Genomic DNA, 20,488 nt, shown 5'->3' with positions numbered 1-20,488 from the left:
AAGATGGGTGCGAGGACAAGATATGGGATCCTGGATTATCTTACGATAGTCAATCTCGGGAGCTCACGTCTTGGAAAGGACCTCACCAAAGCTTAATGAAGAAGGTCGGAACTTTTGACAACCAATTGAAGGACAAGCACTCTTGGAGGTTCAAAGATGAACACAAGCATAAGCCACCTTGACAAGAAGCCTCCCAATGTCCAACTTAAGGACTTAAACTAAAAGTGCTTTATGGGAGACACCCCACCATGGTAGACTCTTTCCATTCTCTTGTAGATATAAAGAATGAATGAATTGGGTTCCATGGTATATAGTTTCTTTACTTCTTGGTATATTTCCATTTGCTTGCTAAGGTGTTTATACATTCTATGCTTTAATAAGGGATAATTCTTTGAATTGAGTTTTTGCTTGAATTGCAAGTTTTCTCAAGTTATTTGAAGAATCCCCTATGTTTCAAAATACACTTAATCTTGCATCTTAGCTAGTTTAGAGTTTTCAGAGAAGAATGGAAAGGTTATGAGCTCTTTTTGACGCTCATTAAAAAAAAAAACCACCCTACGCGCAAGCGCAAAGCGCGCGCGCGCATAGGCTGCCCATTTCAACTATCTGGGCCAAGGACCAGAGAGTTGTGCCACTTTTGGGCCAACTCTGTCTCTCAATCCACGCGGACGCACGCTGTATGCGTCCGCGCCACCCCTGTTTCTTCATACACGCGTTGGCGTACTTCGCGCCTCCGCGCCCATTCCATAAGCTCATACCATCCACGTGAACGCGCATGGTGCGCGCGCGCGTCGATGTGTTTTAGCAACACCCAGGCTAAAGGACCCGAGAGTTGTGCTAACTCTGGGCCTCTTTTGTGCCTCTGGCCCATCATACCCGCGCGGACGCGCACTGTACGCGTCCACGCCAACCCTTAACTCGCCCATATACGCGTAGGCGCGTATGGCGCCTTCGCGCCATCTCCCTATTTCTATCACCCACGCGGACGCGCACGGTGCGCGCTCGCGTGGATTTAAAAATCCCATTTAACCAGAGACGCAAAGCCCTAGCTCATTCGCGCAAAACCCCCTTTTTACCCCATGATAGCCAATACGCATGCACTCCATTGGTTCCTAGGGAGACGACCTGGAGTCCAAATACTACGGTAAATTTTCATTGGGGTCTGTTACTTGTGACAACCTAAATTTTTGTATGAAAGGACTATTGTTTGGTCTAGAACTATACTTAACGACGAGACCTCATTAGATAAATTCTATACCACACAAAAGTTCGATCATCACATGGCGACTTTTCCTTCGTGCTATTTTACCGTACTTGATCAACCACTACCAGCTTAGGGTAATCATTTTAATGTGTTAAATCGGTGCCTAATACCGTACTTGTTTCGACAATGAAGCAATTGCCATTTGGTTATTATGTTAACTGGACTCGTGATTATGGAATTTTACCATTGTGCGGCGTCCTACAAAGTGAAATGAAATTGGAAATGGAAATGGCTCGTGTGAATATGCTTGCATGCTTTTACTAGTTCATTCTTGCCACAATTTCATGTTTTACTGGGATATTCTAAATTTCTATGTTATTCAATTACTTTGTGATTTATGTGATAATATTTTATTTTCTTGCTCTTTAATTTTTCTTGAGATATTATGATTGCAAGATATTATAAATTGATGGCAGTGTAGTTTTCCAAGTTCATCTTGGACTAAGATCTTGAGAATAATAAAGGTTTCATATGATATACGAGTGTTGCATTGTCTTTATTGTTGTTTTGGTTACCAATTTTGTTCTTTATTACTTCTCTTGCAATTATTCTTAGCTGCTCAAGAATGTTTAGCCAATTCTTGAATTAACAATTTATTTTGATGTTACTGTTTGAAGTATCTTTTAGAAATGGGAAAGCTTGTGATCCATACAAATCACAAGCTTAACTTTTTGTCATTTCTTCTATCACCTCAATTAGATCCTCATTTCTCATTTCTTATTATAGATGATGCTGATGTTTCATTTTAAAAGGAACATTCTTAATTTTTTTTTCAGGGAGTTTTCCCCTTTTGATCAAAGATTTGATAGCTAATGATTAGTATATGCAGTGATTTATCCAATGGATAGTCATTTCCTTTTTCAGCATTAGTTTATAAAAACTGGTTTCAGCATTATCATTATGCATTTGAGTTATTTATGCTGATATTTGTGTAACTTTTAGGTTTTGCAATTAGCAACTCTCTCTGCTTTTAGTTTTAGCATCCGCTTCCTCTACGCCAATTACAAAATGAGTGAGCACTTTAAGCAAGCCTTTATCTTATATTGGTTTTGGTCAAAATTAATTTCTTTGCTTTAATTTTTTTCAGTTGCATAATCCAGTTTGGTCTTGGTCAATAAAAAATGGCTCCCGCATCTACAGAGTCTATAAAGGCCAGAGGTCAGCCTCTATTTAACTTATATATTGATTGATTGGTAAAGGTTCAAGTCTTCAAAGCAGCTAATGGTGACGCCAAGGATTTGTAGGATGGAATCAGAGAGTGCTCAAGTGTATCCTGAGTCTTCTCCCATTCCTCTTTCAAAAGTTGCAGATCCAAGGCCTGAACCAATTAAATCTTCTCAGGATTCTAGACCTGGTCCCAGTACATACCAACACCTACATATTGTAAGCCTGATTTATTTTACCTTTTAAATGGAATTGTTCAAAGCACATCATGGACTCTCTTGATCATTCATTGTGACTTGTTCTTATGTGTGATTTGTTTGGTTCTTGAACCGGGTAATAAATTATTATAAGTTAATTTTACTCTGTGTTACAGCCTATGAAAATGATGGAAGATTTTTTAAGACTAGCTTCCGAAAACACACAGAAAAACTTAGAGACATGTGGTGTTCTTGTAGGCTTCCTGGTGAAAGAAGTCATAATTTTGTTTACTTCTGGGTTCTAGAAATATTTTGGTTGCTAATTTTAATTTATTTTTGTGCTTGCAATCTCATGTCTACAGAAAAACTGGATTTTTCATATCACTACAGTTATTATCCCAAAGCAGGAGTCAACTTCAGACTCGGTATGATAATGGTTATGTCTACTCTTGTGGTTCAGTTTGTTGTTTTTAAATGATTATATAGACTGTTTCTTCATTTTCTCTATTTCCAATTTTATCCTGTCAGACAAAGTGAGACTTCTACTGATCTGAGGTTGTGATGCATGGAGTTTATGAGTGTTGCATACTTTGTTCTTATTGTTATCTGAGATTATTTATCTACATTTGTTGTGAAAGTGCTACTAAACCTCTATTGGTACTGTAAATCATATGATAGGATTTTTTTAATTACTTTTAAAGGAAACTGGTTCTTAAGCCAATTCTCTTGGGATTATTGTTGGGGAATAAAATGATTCTCAAATGAAATAATGCAAAACATATATGAATAGAGCTAAATACCGTATTCCTTAGAATTAGGAGACTCAAGATTGTAATTCTCTCATGATTCATTAATGATTTTTTTAATTGTTTGTTGTAATTTTAATTATTTTCAGTTGAGAAATGTATGTCTAATTTAATTTCTTGTTCAGTGTTCAACATTGAACGAAGAAGAAATATTTGAAGTTCAGGACAGCTTATCACTGTTTCCTTTAGGCTGGATACATGTAAGCTCCATTATCCTTGACTGTCACTTATTCATTCTTAGCTCTGATGGTGGGTTGAACCATCAATGTTTTCCCCAATAATAGATAGTTAGATACAACTAAAGATAGAAACCCTTTTCATACATAGCAGAACTTATTTGCATCCTTCTTTAGTGATCCTTTGGCGTGTTTGTGAGTTGAGGTTTTGCAGGGAAAGAGAAAGAAGGGATATATTTGAAGAGTAAAATGAACTCATAATTACTCTTCAAACTCTTCCCTGCGCTCCCTTCTCCCGAACATACTCTTATTGTACTAGCTTTAAATGTCCAGTTTATCATATTTCTATATTTGATTTCAGACACACCCATCACAAACTTGTTTTGTGTCATCCGTGGACCTGCACACCCATTACTCATACCAGGTAATATGGCATTATTATTATTATTCGAATTCTGTGACTATTCACATTGTAGATTTTGCTGGAGCAGTCTGTACATCCCTCCTGTTAAGGTTATGGAAGAGAAAAAGAAATAGTTGCAATAATGCTAGATAATAGATTCTTAGTTGTGGTTTGTAATAGTTCAGATAAAGAAGATAAAAGAGCAAATATCATGAATATTAATAGAGAACTGGTATGTTGTGTGAATTCATTGATTATGAAGATGCATGAATCGGACTAGGCACTTAAAAATAAACCCAATATAATAAAAATTGAAAACAAATATGTATTTGGTATCAGCGAACATGATAAGGTCAGGGTGTGTTTTCATACCGACTATCATTTAACTTTTTATTATATTGGGCATGCATTTTTCAGCATATAAATAATTTCATCTATTTTCCTTTTAATGATAAGTCAAATGCTAATGCATAATCCTCCTACATCTATTTCAGCACTAGTCACATGTAAATGCAACTGATTTATGATCTGAAGCCCTTGAAAATGAGTTCGAACAACATTCATCTTTGAGGTTAGTACTTGTACCCTTTTAAAGTATTTCTTTTGTTTAAATATGTAATATTTTAATTTTCTTTTACATTTTTAATGTCTTGCTTAAGTATTTCTAACATCCATATTAATATTTTGAAGAATAATATTGACAGGTTTGTGGAGGTTTGAAACCCCATAGAATAGCTGCTCTTTTTAAAATGGGAAATTTCTTTTGTGGGGATTTTGAACCGCCACAAACATTAACCAAGAACTGTCACAAAATGCTAGCACAGAACCCCCACAAAGGGATAGAAAACCGCCACTAAATGACATTGTAGGGGTTGTGAAAAACTACCACAAAGGAGCTCGTGGCACCTCAAATTTTGGAGGTTTTTGAAACTGTCACATGATAAATCCCGTTTTTAGGGTTTATTATGTATAGGTTTTAAGGGTTTTATCAATGACCTTCCACACTTATTCATATAAAACTGCATGATTTTGTGTTCCTTTCCCAAGTTTGCTTCATAGATGAAAATATGCTTCTTTTGCATCAAAATTAATATATTGTAATCCTCCTCTATTGCCATTCGATGTCGTGATCCGTTTGTTAAGTGGTTTCAGAAGTTATAGGGCAAAAATGGCTAAAAGGAGTGAAGGTAGCATGCATGAATGGAAGGAGCATGAAACAAAGTAGAACTTTGGAATTTGGTCATGTGCGCGCACGCGCACCATACGCGGAAGCGCGGATGTGCACCTCCAGAGCTGGCTAGATGGAGTCGAAGCGAGAACCCAGTGCGCCTATACGGCTGGGCCATAATTCCTTTGATGCGCACGCACTGCACGCCTGCGCGTAGGTCGCAAAAAATTCCAGGTGCGTGTATGCGTACTGTGCGCGTACACGCCGATGTGCGCACATGATTTTTTAAAGGGAAAACATGACCAGCAATTTCAGGCAGTTCCAGGCCCTGTTTTGGGGCAGAATTTTGGAGGGAAAAGCATAAGAGAACCAAGGATTAGGGGGGATTAGGACAATTACTGATAATTCTAGATATTTTGGGTAGTTAGTTACATTTTGCTTTTAGAGAGAGAAACTCCAACTTCTCTCTTGGATTTCACTTTCTCCATTGCAATTCTCTTTTGATTTCTTGGTGAGATCCATTGCCAATTGACTTTTACTTTGATGCAAGTTGTAGATCTACTCTTCTTCTACTCTCAATTAGTGTTCTTTTAATTCTATCTCTTGAATCTAGATTTGTGACTTTGTTACTTTGAATTTTGATTAATGAATTGAGAAGTTTTATTCAATTGCTTGATTGTTGATGATTATTTGGATTAGATAGATTTAATTCAATTCTTTTCTCTCAGTTACATCATGTCTTCTATGATTGCCTACCAATTGTTTGTGATAATGACAACCCTAGCTATGGAGTAGATTTCTCTCACTTGGCTTAGGGGTTGAGTTATTGGAGACACTTGAGTAGTGGATATCAATTGTTGATTTGGAATTGAGAGTTGCTAATTGATTTGGAGTGTGATGAGCGGATAATTTATACGCTTTTTGTCATTATTTTTTGGTAGTTTTTAGTATAATTTAATTAGTTTTTACTATGTTTTTATTAGTTTTTATGCAAAATTCACATTTCTGGACTTTACTATGAGTTTGTGTGTTTTTCTGTGATTTTAGGTATTTTCTGGCTGAAATTGAGGGACCTGAGCAAAAATCTAATTTAAAGGCTGAAAAAGGACTGCAGATGCTGTTGGATTCTGACCTCCCTACACTCGAAGTGGATTTTCTAGAGTTACAGAAGCCCAATTGACGCAATCTCAATTGCGTTGGAAAGTAGACATCCTGGGCTTTCTAGCAATATATAATAGTCCATACTATGCCCAAGTTTTGACGACACAAACTGGCGTTTAAACGCCAACTTCCTGCTCTATTCTAGCGTTAAACGCCAGAACTGAGTTACAAGCTGGAGTTAAACGCCCAAACTGGCACCAAAGCCGGCGTTTAACTCCAAAAAAAGCCTCTACATATGAAAGCTTCAATGCTCAGCCCAAGCAAACACCAGGTGGGCCCTGAAAGTGGATTTCTGCACTATCTGCACTTAGTTACTCATTTTCTGTAACCCTAGGTTACTAGTTTTGTATAAAAACTACTTTTAGAGATTTATTTTAAAAAGTTTTTGAATCTTTGGACGTTTAGTCCTTAGAATTTTATGCTTTTGTACACGTTTGGAGGCTGGCCATTCGTCCATGCCTAGACCTTCTGTTCTTATGTATTTTCAACGGTGGAGTTTCTACATCCCGTAGATTAAGGTGTGGAGCTCTGCTGTTCTTCATGAATTAATACAAAGTACTATTGTTTTTCTATTCAACTCAAGCTTATTCTTATTCTAAGATATTCACTCGCACTTCAGCCTATTGAATGTGATGATCCCTGACACTCATCATCATTTTCACCTATGAACGCGTGCCTGATAACCACTTCCGTTCTATCTGCAATAGCTTGAGTGTGTATCTCTTAGCCTCCTGGTTCATGATCAAAGTCTTCATGGTATAGGCTAGAATTATTGGCAGCCATTCCTGGATCCGAAAAGTCTAAACCTTGTCTGTGGTATTCCGAGTAGGATCTGGGAAGGGATGACTGTGACGAGCTTCAAACTCACGAGTGTTGGGTGTAGTGACAGACGCAAAAGGATCAATGGGTCCTATTCTAACATGATAGAGAATCGACAGATGATTAGCCGTGCGGTGACAGCACATTTGGACCATTTTCACTGAGAGGACAGACGGTAGCCATTGACAACGGTGATCCTCCAACATACAGCTTGCCATGGAAAGGAGTACGATTGATTGAATAAAGACAGTAGGAAAGCAGAGGTTCAGAAGGAACAAAGCATCTTCATACGCTTATCTGAAATCCCACCAATGAATCACATAAGTATTTCTATCTTATTTTATATATTATTTATCTTCTAATTATCAAAATCCCATAACCATTTGAATCTGCCTGACTGATATTTACAAGGATGACCATAGCTTGCTTTAAGCCGACAATCTCCGTGGGATCGACCTTACTCACGTAAGGTTTATTACTTGGACGACCCAGTGCACTTGCTGGTTAGTTGTGCGAAGTTGCGAAAAGGAGTTGAGATTACAATCGTACGTACCAAGTTTTTGGCGCCGTTGAGATCACAATTTCGTGCACCAGAGTGCACTAAAGTTAGACTTCCCTAGGGTGAGACTAGGACTTGTGACTCAAGTTAGTTATTTTCACTTGACTTTCCTCCATTATTAGGGGGTTAACTAAGTGAAGCAACAATCAATTCTTATCTCAATTGAAGGAAATTATAATGATGGAAATTCCAATGCTTACGCCTAGCCAAGGCTTTAATTTCAATTAATTGCTTGTCTACTTTTGTTAGCTTGAATTCTCGCACCAACTCTCAAAACCACAAAAGTCTTCCTAATCAATGATGCGCATTTCAAGGCAAATCCTAGGGAGAACGACCCGGGAACAATACTCTCGATCATAGATTTTAGAATTGTTTGATGCGATATTTGTGTGTTAGTTGGACTATACTCACGATTGAATTTATTGCTAATTTCTAACTGGCATAAGAATATTACGCTCATCAAAATGGCGTCGTTGCCAGGGATTTGCTTATGTGTGCCATTCTATTGGTTAGTGTGAATATATTAATTTGTGGATATTTGCATTTTTCTCTTGATTGTTTGTTTGTTTGATTGTAGTTAGAATTAGTCTTTGCTTAAATATCACTTGATGTCATGAGCTTCTTATCTCCTTCATTGTATGACGCGTTCACTACCAAATCCGAGCTTAGCACCATTTGATTCAGAAATTGAAAGAACTTTGCTCCATATTAGGCAAGCTCGGAGGCGGTTAGACTTTGAGGAAGGTGAAAAGGTTTTTACCAATTCACCAACTATCTCACCGTCATCCAACGAAGGCACTAATTAGTCTTCCGTTGATACTACTAATAGTTCTTCTTTTGATCTAGGTGTTGACGAAATGGCCGCTCCAAGGAGAGTTACTCTCAAGGAAGCGGGTGCACCGGACTTTGTTCTCCAACCTCTTGGTAGCAAAAATTGTTGTCGGTAAGGAACTTCTCTTATAGAAAGAAGAATTTCGTTGTAAGCATAGCTCCAAACTTGCAAGAAAAGTAAATCAACAACTCAAATCATCAATAAAAGAACATCAAACATTAAATTTCATTAAAGAAAAGATCCAAATCCAACAAAGGGCTCATGAACATAAAAAGAGACATAAAAGCAAAATTGACAAGAGAACTAAGAAGAATAGAATAGTAGCAACAAGAAATTAAAAGGAGAAACTAAATTAAAACAAGAATTAAAAGTTGGATTTAAGAAAATTAAACCTAAACTACCCTAAAATCTAGAGAGAGGAGAGTGCCTCTTTCTCTAGAATTCTACCCTAAAACATGATGAAAACTAAACTATGACTACATGGTTCATTCCCCCCTCAATCCTTGGGTTCAATAGCATCAGAAATGAGTTGGATTGGGCCCAAAATGCTTCAGAAATCGCTGGGGGCGATTTCACTAAAGTGGGCCATGGACAGCATCGGCGCACACGCGTATATGGCGCGTGCGCGCCCCTGAACGCGAAGTAACATATGGCAAATTTTATATCATTTCGAAGCTCCGAATGTTAGCTTTCCAACGCAACTAGAACCGCCTTATTTGAACCTCCGTAGCTCAAGTTATGATCGTTTGAGTGCGAAGAGGTCAGGCTTGACAGCTTTACGGTTCCTTCATTTCTTCATGAGTTCTCCCACTTTGCATGCTTTTCTCCTCACTTCTTCCATCCAATACGTGCCTTATGAACCTAAAATTACTCAACAAACATATCAAGGTATCGAATGGAATTAAAGTGAATTAAAATCACCAATTTTATGGCCTAAAAAGCATGTTTTCACATTTAAGCACAAATCTAGGGAGAATTACAAAACCATGCTATTTCATTGAATAAATGTGGGAAAAGGTGATAAAATTCCCCAAAATAAGCACAAGATAAACCACAAAATCGGGGTTTATCAAATCTCCCGACACTTAAACCAAGCATGTCCTCATGCTAAGAATAAAGAAGGACAAGAAAAGGGGTATGAACATTTATTCAATGCAAAGAAACTATATAAACCTATCTCCATGCATGCAACTAAACGCAAAATGCTTCTACCTACTTAATTAAAAGTAAATCATTCCCCAAGAACACATATGAACAAGTAGGGCTAAGTAGTATGATGATTCATGAATCCTACCAATTTGAATATAAAAATAAAGTACAAATAGACTTGCAAGAAGAACGTTTATGAAAGCCGGGAACAAGGAATTGGGCATCGAACCCTCACCAGATGTGTATTCGCTCTAGTCGCTCTAGTGTATAGGGTCGATCACTCAATTCTCTTCTACTCATGCTTTCCATGATTTGTTTTTCATCTAATAATCAATAATTATTCAATGCATGCATACATTCATCATGAGGACTTTATTCATAGGTTGAAATGGGGCTAGGGTAGAGGTAGGGATGCATATGGTCAAGTGAGCTTGAAATTTGCATCTTTGATTAGCCTAAGCTCTCACCAAACACATATAACAACCTATACAATTCTAATACACAACCTAACTACCCATGATTCCCACTTTTTTTTTCTACATACTCATGCATTCTCTTTAATTAACATTCCATATGCATTGATTTTTTATTGAACTTTACTTTGGGGTATTTTTGTCCCCTTTTATTTCTTTTTCTATTTTTTTCTTTTTCTATATATATATATATATATTTTTTCTTTTTTTTACATTTTTTTTCATATATTTTTTTTCAAGCTAAAATATATACAAGGATGTCAATGCATATGGTTTACACTTTTAATGCGTGAGTATGTACCCAATTCCCAAAATTTTCAACAAAAATATAAAATGCACTTTTTCCTCAACCAATGTCCCAAGTTTTTCATACCCAAATGATACACACCCTCACTAGCCTAAGCTAATCAAAGATCCAAATTAAGGGACATTTATTGTTTTTCACTTAGGGGTAGTGATGTGCTAAAATTAAGAACAAAATAGATTAAATAGGCTCAAAATTGGTTAACAATGGTTGTTGAAAGGTAGGATATTTGGGTAAGTGAGCTAAATAAAATGATGGCCTCAATCATATAAATGCATGTATACATGGAATAATGGACATAAAGAATCAAATAAATCAAAGATTACAATCATAGAGAGAGAATAATACACACAAGAATGAAAATAAGTGGTTATAAGATGTAACCACACCATTGGCTCAAAACTCACATGCTTGTATTCTTAGCTCAAAAACCATGTTCCAAAATACATTCTTCAAGTAAGTTCAACACAAATTTTTTTTTTCAAATTGGTAGGGTGCCCTAAAACAATTTTTTTCTTGGAAAAAAAATCATCACCCTAACCAAGTAGTCCTAACATAAAAAGAAATGATAGAATATATACAAATTATAACTAACATGCAACCTATCATGCAATGCAACAACTAACTGACAAAGACAAAATTTGAAAAATTGGTTTTGGAAAAGAAAATAGTTACCCATGGAGATCGGTCGGATGACCTCCCCACACTTAGAAATTTGCACCGTCCTCGGTGCATGCAAAGAATAGCAAGGTGGATGGGTTGCTACAATTGATGAGCTCCTTTAAAAGGTTGTGCGGGTGAACTTGTTTGTTGCCCCATTTAGAAGCTTTTCCATCCCTTTCCTTCTTGGTGGCCAACCTCAAAGGAGAGAAAAAGAAATAAAATTAAGCCTACAACAAAGATATGAAAGCAATTAGAACATAGGCGGGAGCTAATGCCAAATAAAAGTATGGTTCTCAAATACATGGTAGCTACAACATGTGAGTGAGAAAACAACATAAGCTAAGGCATATTAACTAACACTTGATGCAAGAGTAAAGTCAAGGTATGAAGAGCACTCAAAAGCATCAAGTTCTACTAGAAAGAGTGGGTCATGAAAGACAAGCAAGTTCATATCAATGCACAAAGAATATAAGAGTCATACAAAATTAAGCATTGAATTAAAAGTTTCATCACCCAACAATATCAAACAAGTCAAGAAGCACCAAGATTAACCAAAAAAATTCTCAACAATTGAGTAAGAGCATTCAACACCATTATTAAAATAAGAAACTTAGAAAGGAAAATAAGAACAAGCTATAAAAACAAAATTAAAATGCAATAAATGAAAAAAAGCAAATGCAATAAAGGAAAATGGAAGAAAAGAAAATTTGTGTGTGTGTGTGTGTGTTTTTTTTTTTTTAACCGACGCGGACGCATCATGCACGCTTCCGCGCCGATGCGCAGTTTGGCCAAAGGACGCGTACGCGCCAGGTGCACGCACGCGAGGGTTGCAGGCACAGAATAGGCACAAACTGGGCATAACTCTCTGGAACATGTACCAGGAGGGCAGATGGCGGTATTGGCGCGCACGCGCACAGCGTGCATGCGCGCGCATTGCGCAATTAGCTTGAAGGGCGCGTACGCGCCAGGTGCGTGCACGCGCGGGTGGTTTTGTGCCTCAAGCATGGTGCTGGCGCTGTGTAGGCGCAACTCTCGGGGTCAATGTATGGATGGGTGAGATTTTTGCATCCACGCATCCGCATACATGGCGCATCCCCGTGAATGGTCGAAAATGCTTGAGGCGCGCATACGCGCCAGGTGCGCGCACGCGCGGGTTGGTGCTCTGTTTTTCAAAATTTTTCCAAGTTCTTACACCAAACCAAGCATTCCAAACCTCCAAACAGCTACCCAAACACCTTAAAACCTTATTTAACATATTATACTACCAAATAAACTCAACAAACAAAACAAAACATGAAATCAAACCTATTCTACCAATATTTACAAAAGAAAAAAATGAAAAGAGTTTACCATGGTGGGGTGTCTCCCACCTAGCACTTTTGTTTATTGTCCTTAAGTTGGACTTATGGGGAGCTCTTCTCAAGGTGGCTTGTGCTTGAAGCTATCCTTGAATATCCACCAATGCTTGAGTCTCCAATAAGCTCCATTCTTCAATTTTAATATCTTCAAGCTTTGATGGAGTTCTTCACAAACCATGAGCTCCCAAAGTTGATTTTCCTTGTGCGATCCGGGATCTCACACTTTGTTTTGACACCCATCTTCAAATTGATCATCATGATTCTAATTGGGTGGTTTAGCCTTGGAATTCTCAAAGAAGCCTCCAAACAACTTCCTAGACCCATACAATTTAGCTCCACACCAAACCTTGCAATCAAACTTTGAGCAAGCAACCATCATGAACTTAGAGTGATGCTTCCAACCACTACACAACTCTCTCTTACTCTTAACTCCACAAAGAGCTCTAAGTTGACCATCATTTTCAATCAAACCATATTCAAGTGGGAAAGTGAAGCTTAGGGATAGAAATTTTACCCACTTGAATGTTGTATTGGATGGTGACTTAGGAAGGGATGTCTCCAATAGTCTTGCAAGTTCCACTCCCTTGTGCTCTTCTTTGATTATTTCCACCTCTTCACAAGCTTTTTCAATTTCAACCTCTTCCTCTTGGTAGCTTCCTTCCAATTCAATCTCTTCTTCATTGCTTACCAAGGGCATGAGAGGTAAGGTATCTTCTTCCTTACCCTCTATGTCAAACTCAATTGGAGAGGATTCAATATACATAAGAATTCTTCAATGATTGAATCCATTTCTTGGTCAACCTCTTCAAAGGCTTCACCCACTTCTTCCGGCTCAATTGTCTTAACTTCCTCCTCTTGTTGCACTCCTTGCTTCAACTCTTCTTCTTCACCTTGAAGCTCTAAACTCACTCCCTCACTATGCTCCTTAATTGCCTCTCCACATTCGTCAATGGGAGTGTCTTGGTTGCTTAGGCTTAGTTGGGAGGAGGCCATATTGCTAACAGCTTCCACTAGGATAGCCATCTTGGCTCCTAGCTCTTTAAACTTCTTTTCATCCTCCTCTTGTCACCTTAAGATATGAGATTCAAGATCTCTCAATTCATGCATGGGGGCTTCATTGGGAGGTGATGGTGGAAGAGAAGGTTCATTATTTGGGAGGAAGGTATCATGTTTGGAAGTTGGTTCATCTTGGTAAGGGTATGGAGTTGGTGTATATGGAGGTGGTTTTTGAGAGTAGTTGTGTTGGGATTGTGGTGGTTCTATGTATGGTTCATATGGTTCATAAGGTGGTTGATATGGTGGATAAGGATTAGGGTCATATGGGGGTGTTTGGTGGTATGGGGCTTGTGAGTAAGGTGGTTCAAAGTCATGTTGAGGGGGTAGTTCATAGGCATATGGTGGTGGTTGTTGACAATCACAATAAGGGTCACCACATCCATTAGATTGATATGCATTAGGATGAGAATTATACCCATAAGAAACCGGAGGGGGTTGTTGCCAATAAGGTTGATCAATACCTTGAGGCTCCTCCCATCTTTGATTGTTCCATCCTTGATGCACATCCTCATTGTAGCTTCCATTCCCTACAACATAATTTGAGCCAAACTCATAGCCAAAGTGGTGAGAATTCATAATAGCAAATAAAAACAAAAGCTAACAAAAATAAGCAACAAAGTCCTAAAGCTAACAAAAACTAACAAATAAGTAAAAAGCAAACATATTCACAATATTCACAATAGCCAACAATATAATACCATTGCAACTCCCCGGCAACAGCGCCATTAATTTGGTAGTAAACTACCCTAAAATCTAGAGAGAGGAGAGAGCCTCTCTCTCTCTAGAATTCTACCCTAAAACATGATGAAAACTAAACTATGACTACATGATTCATTCCCCCCTCAATCCTTGGGTTCAATAGCATCAGAAATGAGTTGGATTGGGCCCAAAATGCTTCAGAAATCGCTGGGGGCGATTTCACTAAAGTGGGCCACGGACAGCATCGGCGCGCACGTGTACATGGCACGTGCGCACCCCTGAACGCGAAGTAACATATGGAACATTTTATATCGTTTCGAAGCTCTGAATGTTAGCTTTCCAATGCAACTAGAACGGCCTCATTTAGACCTCTGTAGCTCAAGTTATGGTCATTTGAGTGTGAAGAGGTCAGGCTTGACAGCTTTATGGTTCCTTCATTTATTCATGAGTTCTCCCACTTTGCATGCTTTTCTCCTCACTTCTTCCATCCAATACATGCCTTATAAACCTAAAATCACTCAACAAACATATCAAGGCATCGAATGGAATTAAAGTGAATTAAAATCACTAATTTTAGGGCCTAAAAAGCATGTTTTCACATTTAAGCAAAAATCTAGGGAGAATTACAAAACCATGCTATTTCATTGAATAAATGTGGGAAAAGGTGATAAAATCCCCCAAAATAAGCACAAGATAAACCACAAAATCGGGGTTTATCACCTCTCCATGTACTTCATCCAAACTTGAATGCAAACTTTGAACTCAAGACCGCTCTCATCAATCTTTTACCAAAGTTTCATGGACTTCCCGCACAAGATCCAATTAGACACCTCAAAGACTTTCATGGTGTATGCTCAACTACTAGGTGGGAAGGATCCGATGAAGTTGCCATATGGTTGTTTGCCTTCCCTTTCTCTCTTGAGGGAAGAGCCAAGGAGTAGTTTTATACCTTACCTAGTGATGTTGTCTCCGATTAGGACTTGCTTAGGAGAGAATTTCTTAATAAATTCATGCCCGAAGAAATGACGGACAAGCTAAGGAAGGAGATCTCTTGTATTGTACAAGGTGAAATGGAAACTCTATATGAATATTAGGAACGAAGTCCCCAACGAAGCCGTGGATTAGTCGTCTAAAAGATGTATAATCAAGCTGGTGGTTCATCATTGTCCGATGAAAGAGTCACTCTGAACCCATGTAGAATGAGATAACCTTGTGCCAGTTCAACGCATTCATATTGATGAAGAACGGAGATACATCTTAGAATAGAGAATCAAAGGCGAATTGAAATAGAACAGTAGTACTTTATTAATCCATAAAACTCAGCAGAGCTACTCCCCTCAACCTAGGAGGTTTAGAAACTCATACTGATAGAAAATATACTCATAAAAGAAAGTATGACAGGTCCTCCCTCCTAGAATCCGTAAAAGTTCTCAAATAAATACTAAGCTAATGACTAAGGATTACATAGGAAGGGTAAAACAGTCTTTTAATGCCAAAATCCACTTCTGAGGCCCGCTTGGTGAGTGTTTGGGCTGAGCTTGATTGAGATCCACGTGCTAGGAGGCCTCTAGGACATTGAACGCTGGCTAAGGGGTCCTTCTTGGGTGTTGGAACGCTGGCTACTACCTTGTCGGCGTTGGACGCCAGAACAGGACAGGAGGCTGGCGTTGAATGCCAGTTTTGGGCTTTCAATTCTGAAGCAAAGTATGGACTATTATAAATTTCTAGAAAGCCCAGAATGTTAGATTTCCATATCCGTTGAGAACGCTCCAATTAGACTTCTGTAGCTCTAGAAAAGCTATTTCGAGTGCAAGGAGGTCAGATCCGAACAGCATTTGCAGTGCTTTCTCTGCCTCAGAATCAGACTTTTGCTCCAGCTCCTCAATTTCAGCCATAAAGTACTTGAAATTGCCTAAAAACACATAAACTCAAAGTAGAATCCAAAAATGTGAATTTTACACTAAAACCTATAAAAACTTAATAAAACTTAAACAAAACATACTAAAAACTATATGAAAATGATGCCAAAAAACGTATAAAATATCCACTCATCAGAACACCAAACTTAAAATATTGCTTGTCTCCAGGCAAATAAAAACAAAGTAGGATAAAAAGAAGAGAAAGATACAATAAATCTCAGAGTTTTCAATGAAGCTCAGTTTCAATTAGATGAGCAGGACTTAGTAGCTTTTTGCTTCTGAATAGTTTTGGCATCTCACTATCCACTGAAACTCAGAAATATTGGCCTCTTTAAAAACTTAGAATCTAGATGATATTATTGACTCTCCTAGTTTAGTTCTTTCTTATTCTTGAACACAACTTTTTAGAGTATTGGCCGTGGCCCTAAGCACTTTGTTTTCCAGTATTACCATTGGATACATAAATGCCATAGACACTTAAATGGGTGAACCCTTTCGGATTATGATTTAAATTTGCTAGAATCCCCAGATAGAGGTGTCCAGAGTTCTTAAGCACACTCTTTTTGCTTTGATCACAACTTTAATTGCTCAGTCTCAAGCTTTTTACTTGACACCTTCACACCACAAGCACATGGTTAGAGACAGCTTGTTTGAGCCGCTTAGGCCAAGATTTTATTCTTTTAGGCCCTCCTAACCATTGATGCTCAAAGCCTTGGATCATTTTACCCTTGCCTTTTGGTTTAAAGGGTTATTGGATTTTTGCTCTTGCCTTTTGGTTTAAAGAGCTGTTGGCTTTTTCTGCTTTTTATTTTTTATTTTTTCTCTCTTGCAACATGCTTTTTTTCTTTTCATTTTGCTGCTTTTTCTTGCTTCAAGAATCAATTTATTTGGATTTTTCAGATTATCAACAATACTTTTCCTTTTTCATCATTCTTTCAAGAACTAACATTCTTAATTCCAATTTCAAATATGCACTGTTTATTCATATATTCAGAAAACAAAAGTAATGCCACCACATCAAAATAATTGAACTATTCTTATTATATAACTTGAAATTCATGTATCTCTCAATTCTTTTCAAATAAAATTTTCTTTTAAGTAATAGTGAGAGACTTATGGACCATTTTATAACTTTAAGACATAGATAGAAATGATCATGCAATAAGAACAAGAGAACAGACAATAAAAACATAACAAAAAATAGAAAAATAACATAAGAAAAGGGGATTAAGAGAACGAATTCACCTAAGTGATGGCGGCAACTACTCCTTCTTGAGGATCTAATGTAGTGCTTGATCTCTTCAATGTCACGCCTTTGTCTCTATTGTTCTTCCCTCATAGCCATTTGATCTTCTCTAATTTCATTGAGAATGGTAGAATGCTCTTGATGCTCCATCCTCAGCTGATTTATGTCATAGCTTAATTCTCCCACAGAAGTATGCCATTGATCCCAATAGCTTTGAGGAGGAAAATATATCCCTTGAGGCATCTCAGGGATCTCATGTTGAGGCGGCTGCATAGGCTCATGTGCATGCTCTCTAGTTTGCTCCATCTTCTTCTTAGTGATGGGCTTGTCCTCCTGAATGAAGATGTCTCCTTCTATGACAATTCCCTCTGAATTGCAAAGATGACAAATGAGGTGAGGGAATGCCAACCTTGCTTTGGTGGATGGCTTTTCAGCTATCTTGTATAATTCTTGAGGTATCACCTCATGTACTTCCAGCTCACTCCCAATCATGATGCAATGGATCTTGATGGCTCTGGCAATGGTCACTTCTGACCAATTTCTAGTAGGGATGATAGAGCGTTGAATGAATTCCAACCATCCTCTAGCTACAGGCTTGAGGTCAAGCCTTCTTAGTTGAGTAAACTTGCCTTGGAAATCCCTTTTCCATTGTGCTCCTTCCATACAGATGTCTGAAAGCACTTGATCCAGTATCTGATCAAAGTTGACTCTTCTAGTGTAAGGATGTGGGTCTTCTTGCATCAAGGGCAAGTTGAACGGCAACCTTACACTTTTCAGACTGAAGTCCAAAATTCTCCCTTATACCATGGTGATCCAATTCTTGGGATTTGGGTTCACACTAATGTCATGGTTTTTCGTGACCCATGCATTAGCATAGAACTCTTGCACCATTAAGATCCCAACCTCTTAGATGGGATTGGTTAGGACTTCCCAACCTCTTCTCCAGATCTTTCTTCGGATTTTCGGATACTCATTCTTCTTAAGCCTGAAAGGAACCTCATGGATCACTTTCTTCTCTGCCACTACTTCATAGAAGTGGTCTTGGTAGGCTTTGGTGATGAATCTCTCCATATCCTAAGATTTGGAGGTGGTGGCTATGGCCTTTCCTTTTCTCTTTCTAGAGGGTTCTCCAACCTTAGGTGCCATAAGTGTAATGGAAAGCAAAAAGCAAAACTTTTCCCATACCAAACTTAAAAGCTTTGCTCATCTTCGAGCAAAAATAAATAAAGGAGAAGAATGGAGTAGAAGAAGAAGAAAATAGAAGAAGAAGGGTGTAGAAGGCAATTCGGCCAAGGGGCTTTAGGGTTAGAATGAGGGATATTTATAGCAGTGGGCTATGGTTGGGTTCGGTCATGGGTGGGGTAAATAAGAGGGAAATTTTATTTTGAAGTGGGTAGGGGGTTAGTGGGATTTATGATGGTTTTGGGTAAGTGATATAGATGTGATTGGGCTAGGATTTATAGTGAAGAGTGTATGGGGAAGTGTGAAAAGAAGAGTGAAGAAGTGGGGTAGGTAAAGATGTTGTGGGACCCATTGGTCCTGAGAGGCTAGGGAATTTAGATTCCTTGCCCTCTGGATGTGCGTTTGAACGCCCAAGGCTATGCCCATAGCTGGAATTCAACACCAGCTTTGCTACCATTTGGGGCATTGAACGCCAAGCCAGTGCTCCCTGGCTGGCGTTCAATGCCAGCAAGACACTCCATCCAGAGTGGTCTGTTTTCATTGTTAAACCTTTCTATCTCTGTTCTAACTACTGCACATGATGATGAACCTAAAGAAATAACTGAAAGAAAAACAAAATTAAGGAATTAAAAAAAATAGAAATAATTAATTAGGGTTGAGTTACCACCCAGCAAGCGCTTCTTTAACGTCACTAGCTTGATGGTTGGCTCCTTACAAAGAATGATATGGGCTCAGAATTTTGCCCCTTACAGTTAACTTTCTTCTTGTCTTCTCATGAATGAGCTCCACATGCTCTAGAGACAGGACACGACTCACTGTATGTGGTATGAATGGCTTCTTGGTGAAGACAACTCTCATGTCAGGTGAGAGGCCTTCAGTGGGGACTTTCTTTTCCCTCTAGCCTTTAGGTACTTTCTTCTTAGTACCTCTGTTCTCAGTACTTGTTGATGGCTGCCCAACACCAAACTTAGAATTGATGTTTGGGGATTTAGTAAAGTTTTGCACTGAAAGAGATGGTTGGAACACTAAGTATTGCACAGTTATCTCTGTTTTTTCAGAGGGAGAGTTGGGGTGAGGCATCTTGAACAAGATATGATCCTCCCCTAGTTGTAGAATTAGTTCTCCCTTAGCTACATCAATGATAGCATTGGCAGTGGATAGAAAAGGTCTTCCAAGGATGATGGGTTCATCCTTATCTTCCCTAGTATCTAAGATTATAAAGTTTGTAGGGATGTAAAGGTCTTTAAATTTTACCAATACATCCTCTACTAAGCCATATGCTTTCTTCATTGATTTGTCTACCATCTCTAGTGAGATGTTTGCAGCTTGTACCTCAAAGATTCTCAACTTCTCTATTACAGAGAGTGGCATGAGGTTTATACTTGACCCTAGGTCACACAAAGCCTTCTCAAAGGTCATGGTGCCTATAGTACAAGGAATTAGGAAGCGTTCGGGATCTGGAAGCTTCTGAGGTAGCTTCTGCTGTACCAAAGCATTAAATTCTTTGGTAAGCACTGGAGGTTCTTCCTCCAAATGCTTTGTACCAAACATCTTGGCATTCAGCTTCATGAGAACTCCTAGGTACCGAGCAACTTGCTCTTCCCTAGTTTTTTCATTCTCATCAGAGGATGAGTATTCATCAGAACACGTGCACTACAGAAGTGCATACAAAGGAATCTCTATGGTCTCTATATGAGCCTTGGCTTCCTATAATTCTTGCATAGGGATTTTCTAGGTGGGTGTTGAGCACTCAGAGCGTGTTCCATTACTGGCGTTCAATGCCAGTTTCCTTACCATTTTGGGCATTGAACGCCCAACAGGGCTGTCTTTGCTGGCATTTAATGCCAGAGTCCCTTCTAGTTTGGGCACTGAATGCCCAGTGAGGGGTTC

General features: G+C 38.5%; 1 protein-coding gene across 1 annotated transcript; it reads left to right on the top strand.

Moving 5' to 3' along the window:
- On the top strand, nt 2,510-4,867 carry LOC107627335 (AMSH-like ubiquitin thioesterase 3). The gene is made up of 7 exons (XM_021116942.1): nt 2,510-2,647; nt 2,802-2,891; nt 2,988-3,050; nt 3,557-3,631; nt 3,969-4,101; nt 4,196-4,242; nt 4,715-4,867. The coding sequence occupies exons 1-7, from the start codon at nt 2,510-2,512 to the stop codon at nt 4,865-4,867; spliced, it is 699 nt and encodes a 232-aa protein (XP_020972601.1).

This window comes from Arachis ipaensis, chromosome B02, assembly GCF_000816755.2.
Source record: "Arachis ipaensis cultivar K30076 chromosome B02, Araip1.1, whole genome shotgun sequence".
In the NCBI taxonomy this organism is placed as follows: Eukaryota; Viridiplantae; Streptophyta; class Magnoliopsida; order Fabales; family Fabaceae; genus Arachis; species Arachis ipaensis.
Note: the sequence above shows the minus strand (reverse complement) of the source record. Positions and strands in the feature narration are given on the sequence as shown.

Excerpts from the sequence above, each read along its gene's own strand:
- LOC107627335 (XM_021116942.1), top strand. The coding sequence starts at position 2,510 with ATGGAATCAGAGAGTGCTCAAGTGTATCCTGAGTCTTCTCCCATTCCT. Across the intron at positions 2,648-2,801 it reads CATACCAACACCTACATATT|CCTATGAAAATGATGGAAGA; the intron begins GTAAGCCTGATT and ends TCTGTGTTACAG. Across the intron at positions 2,892-2,987 it reads GTGTTCTTGTAGGCTTCCTG|AAAAACTGGATTTTTCATAT; the intron begins GTGAAAGAAGTC and ends TCATGTCTACAG.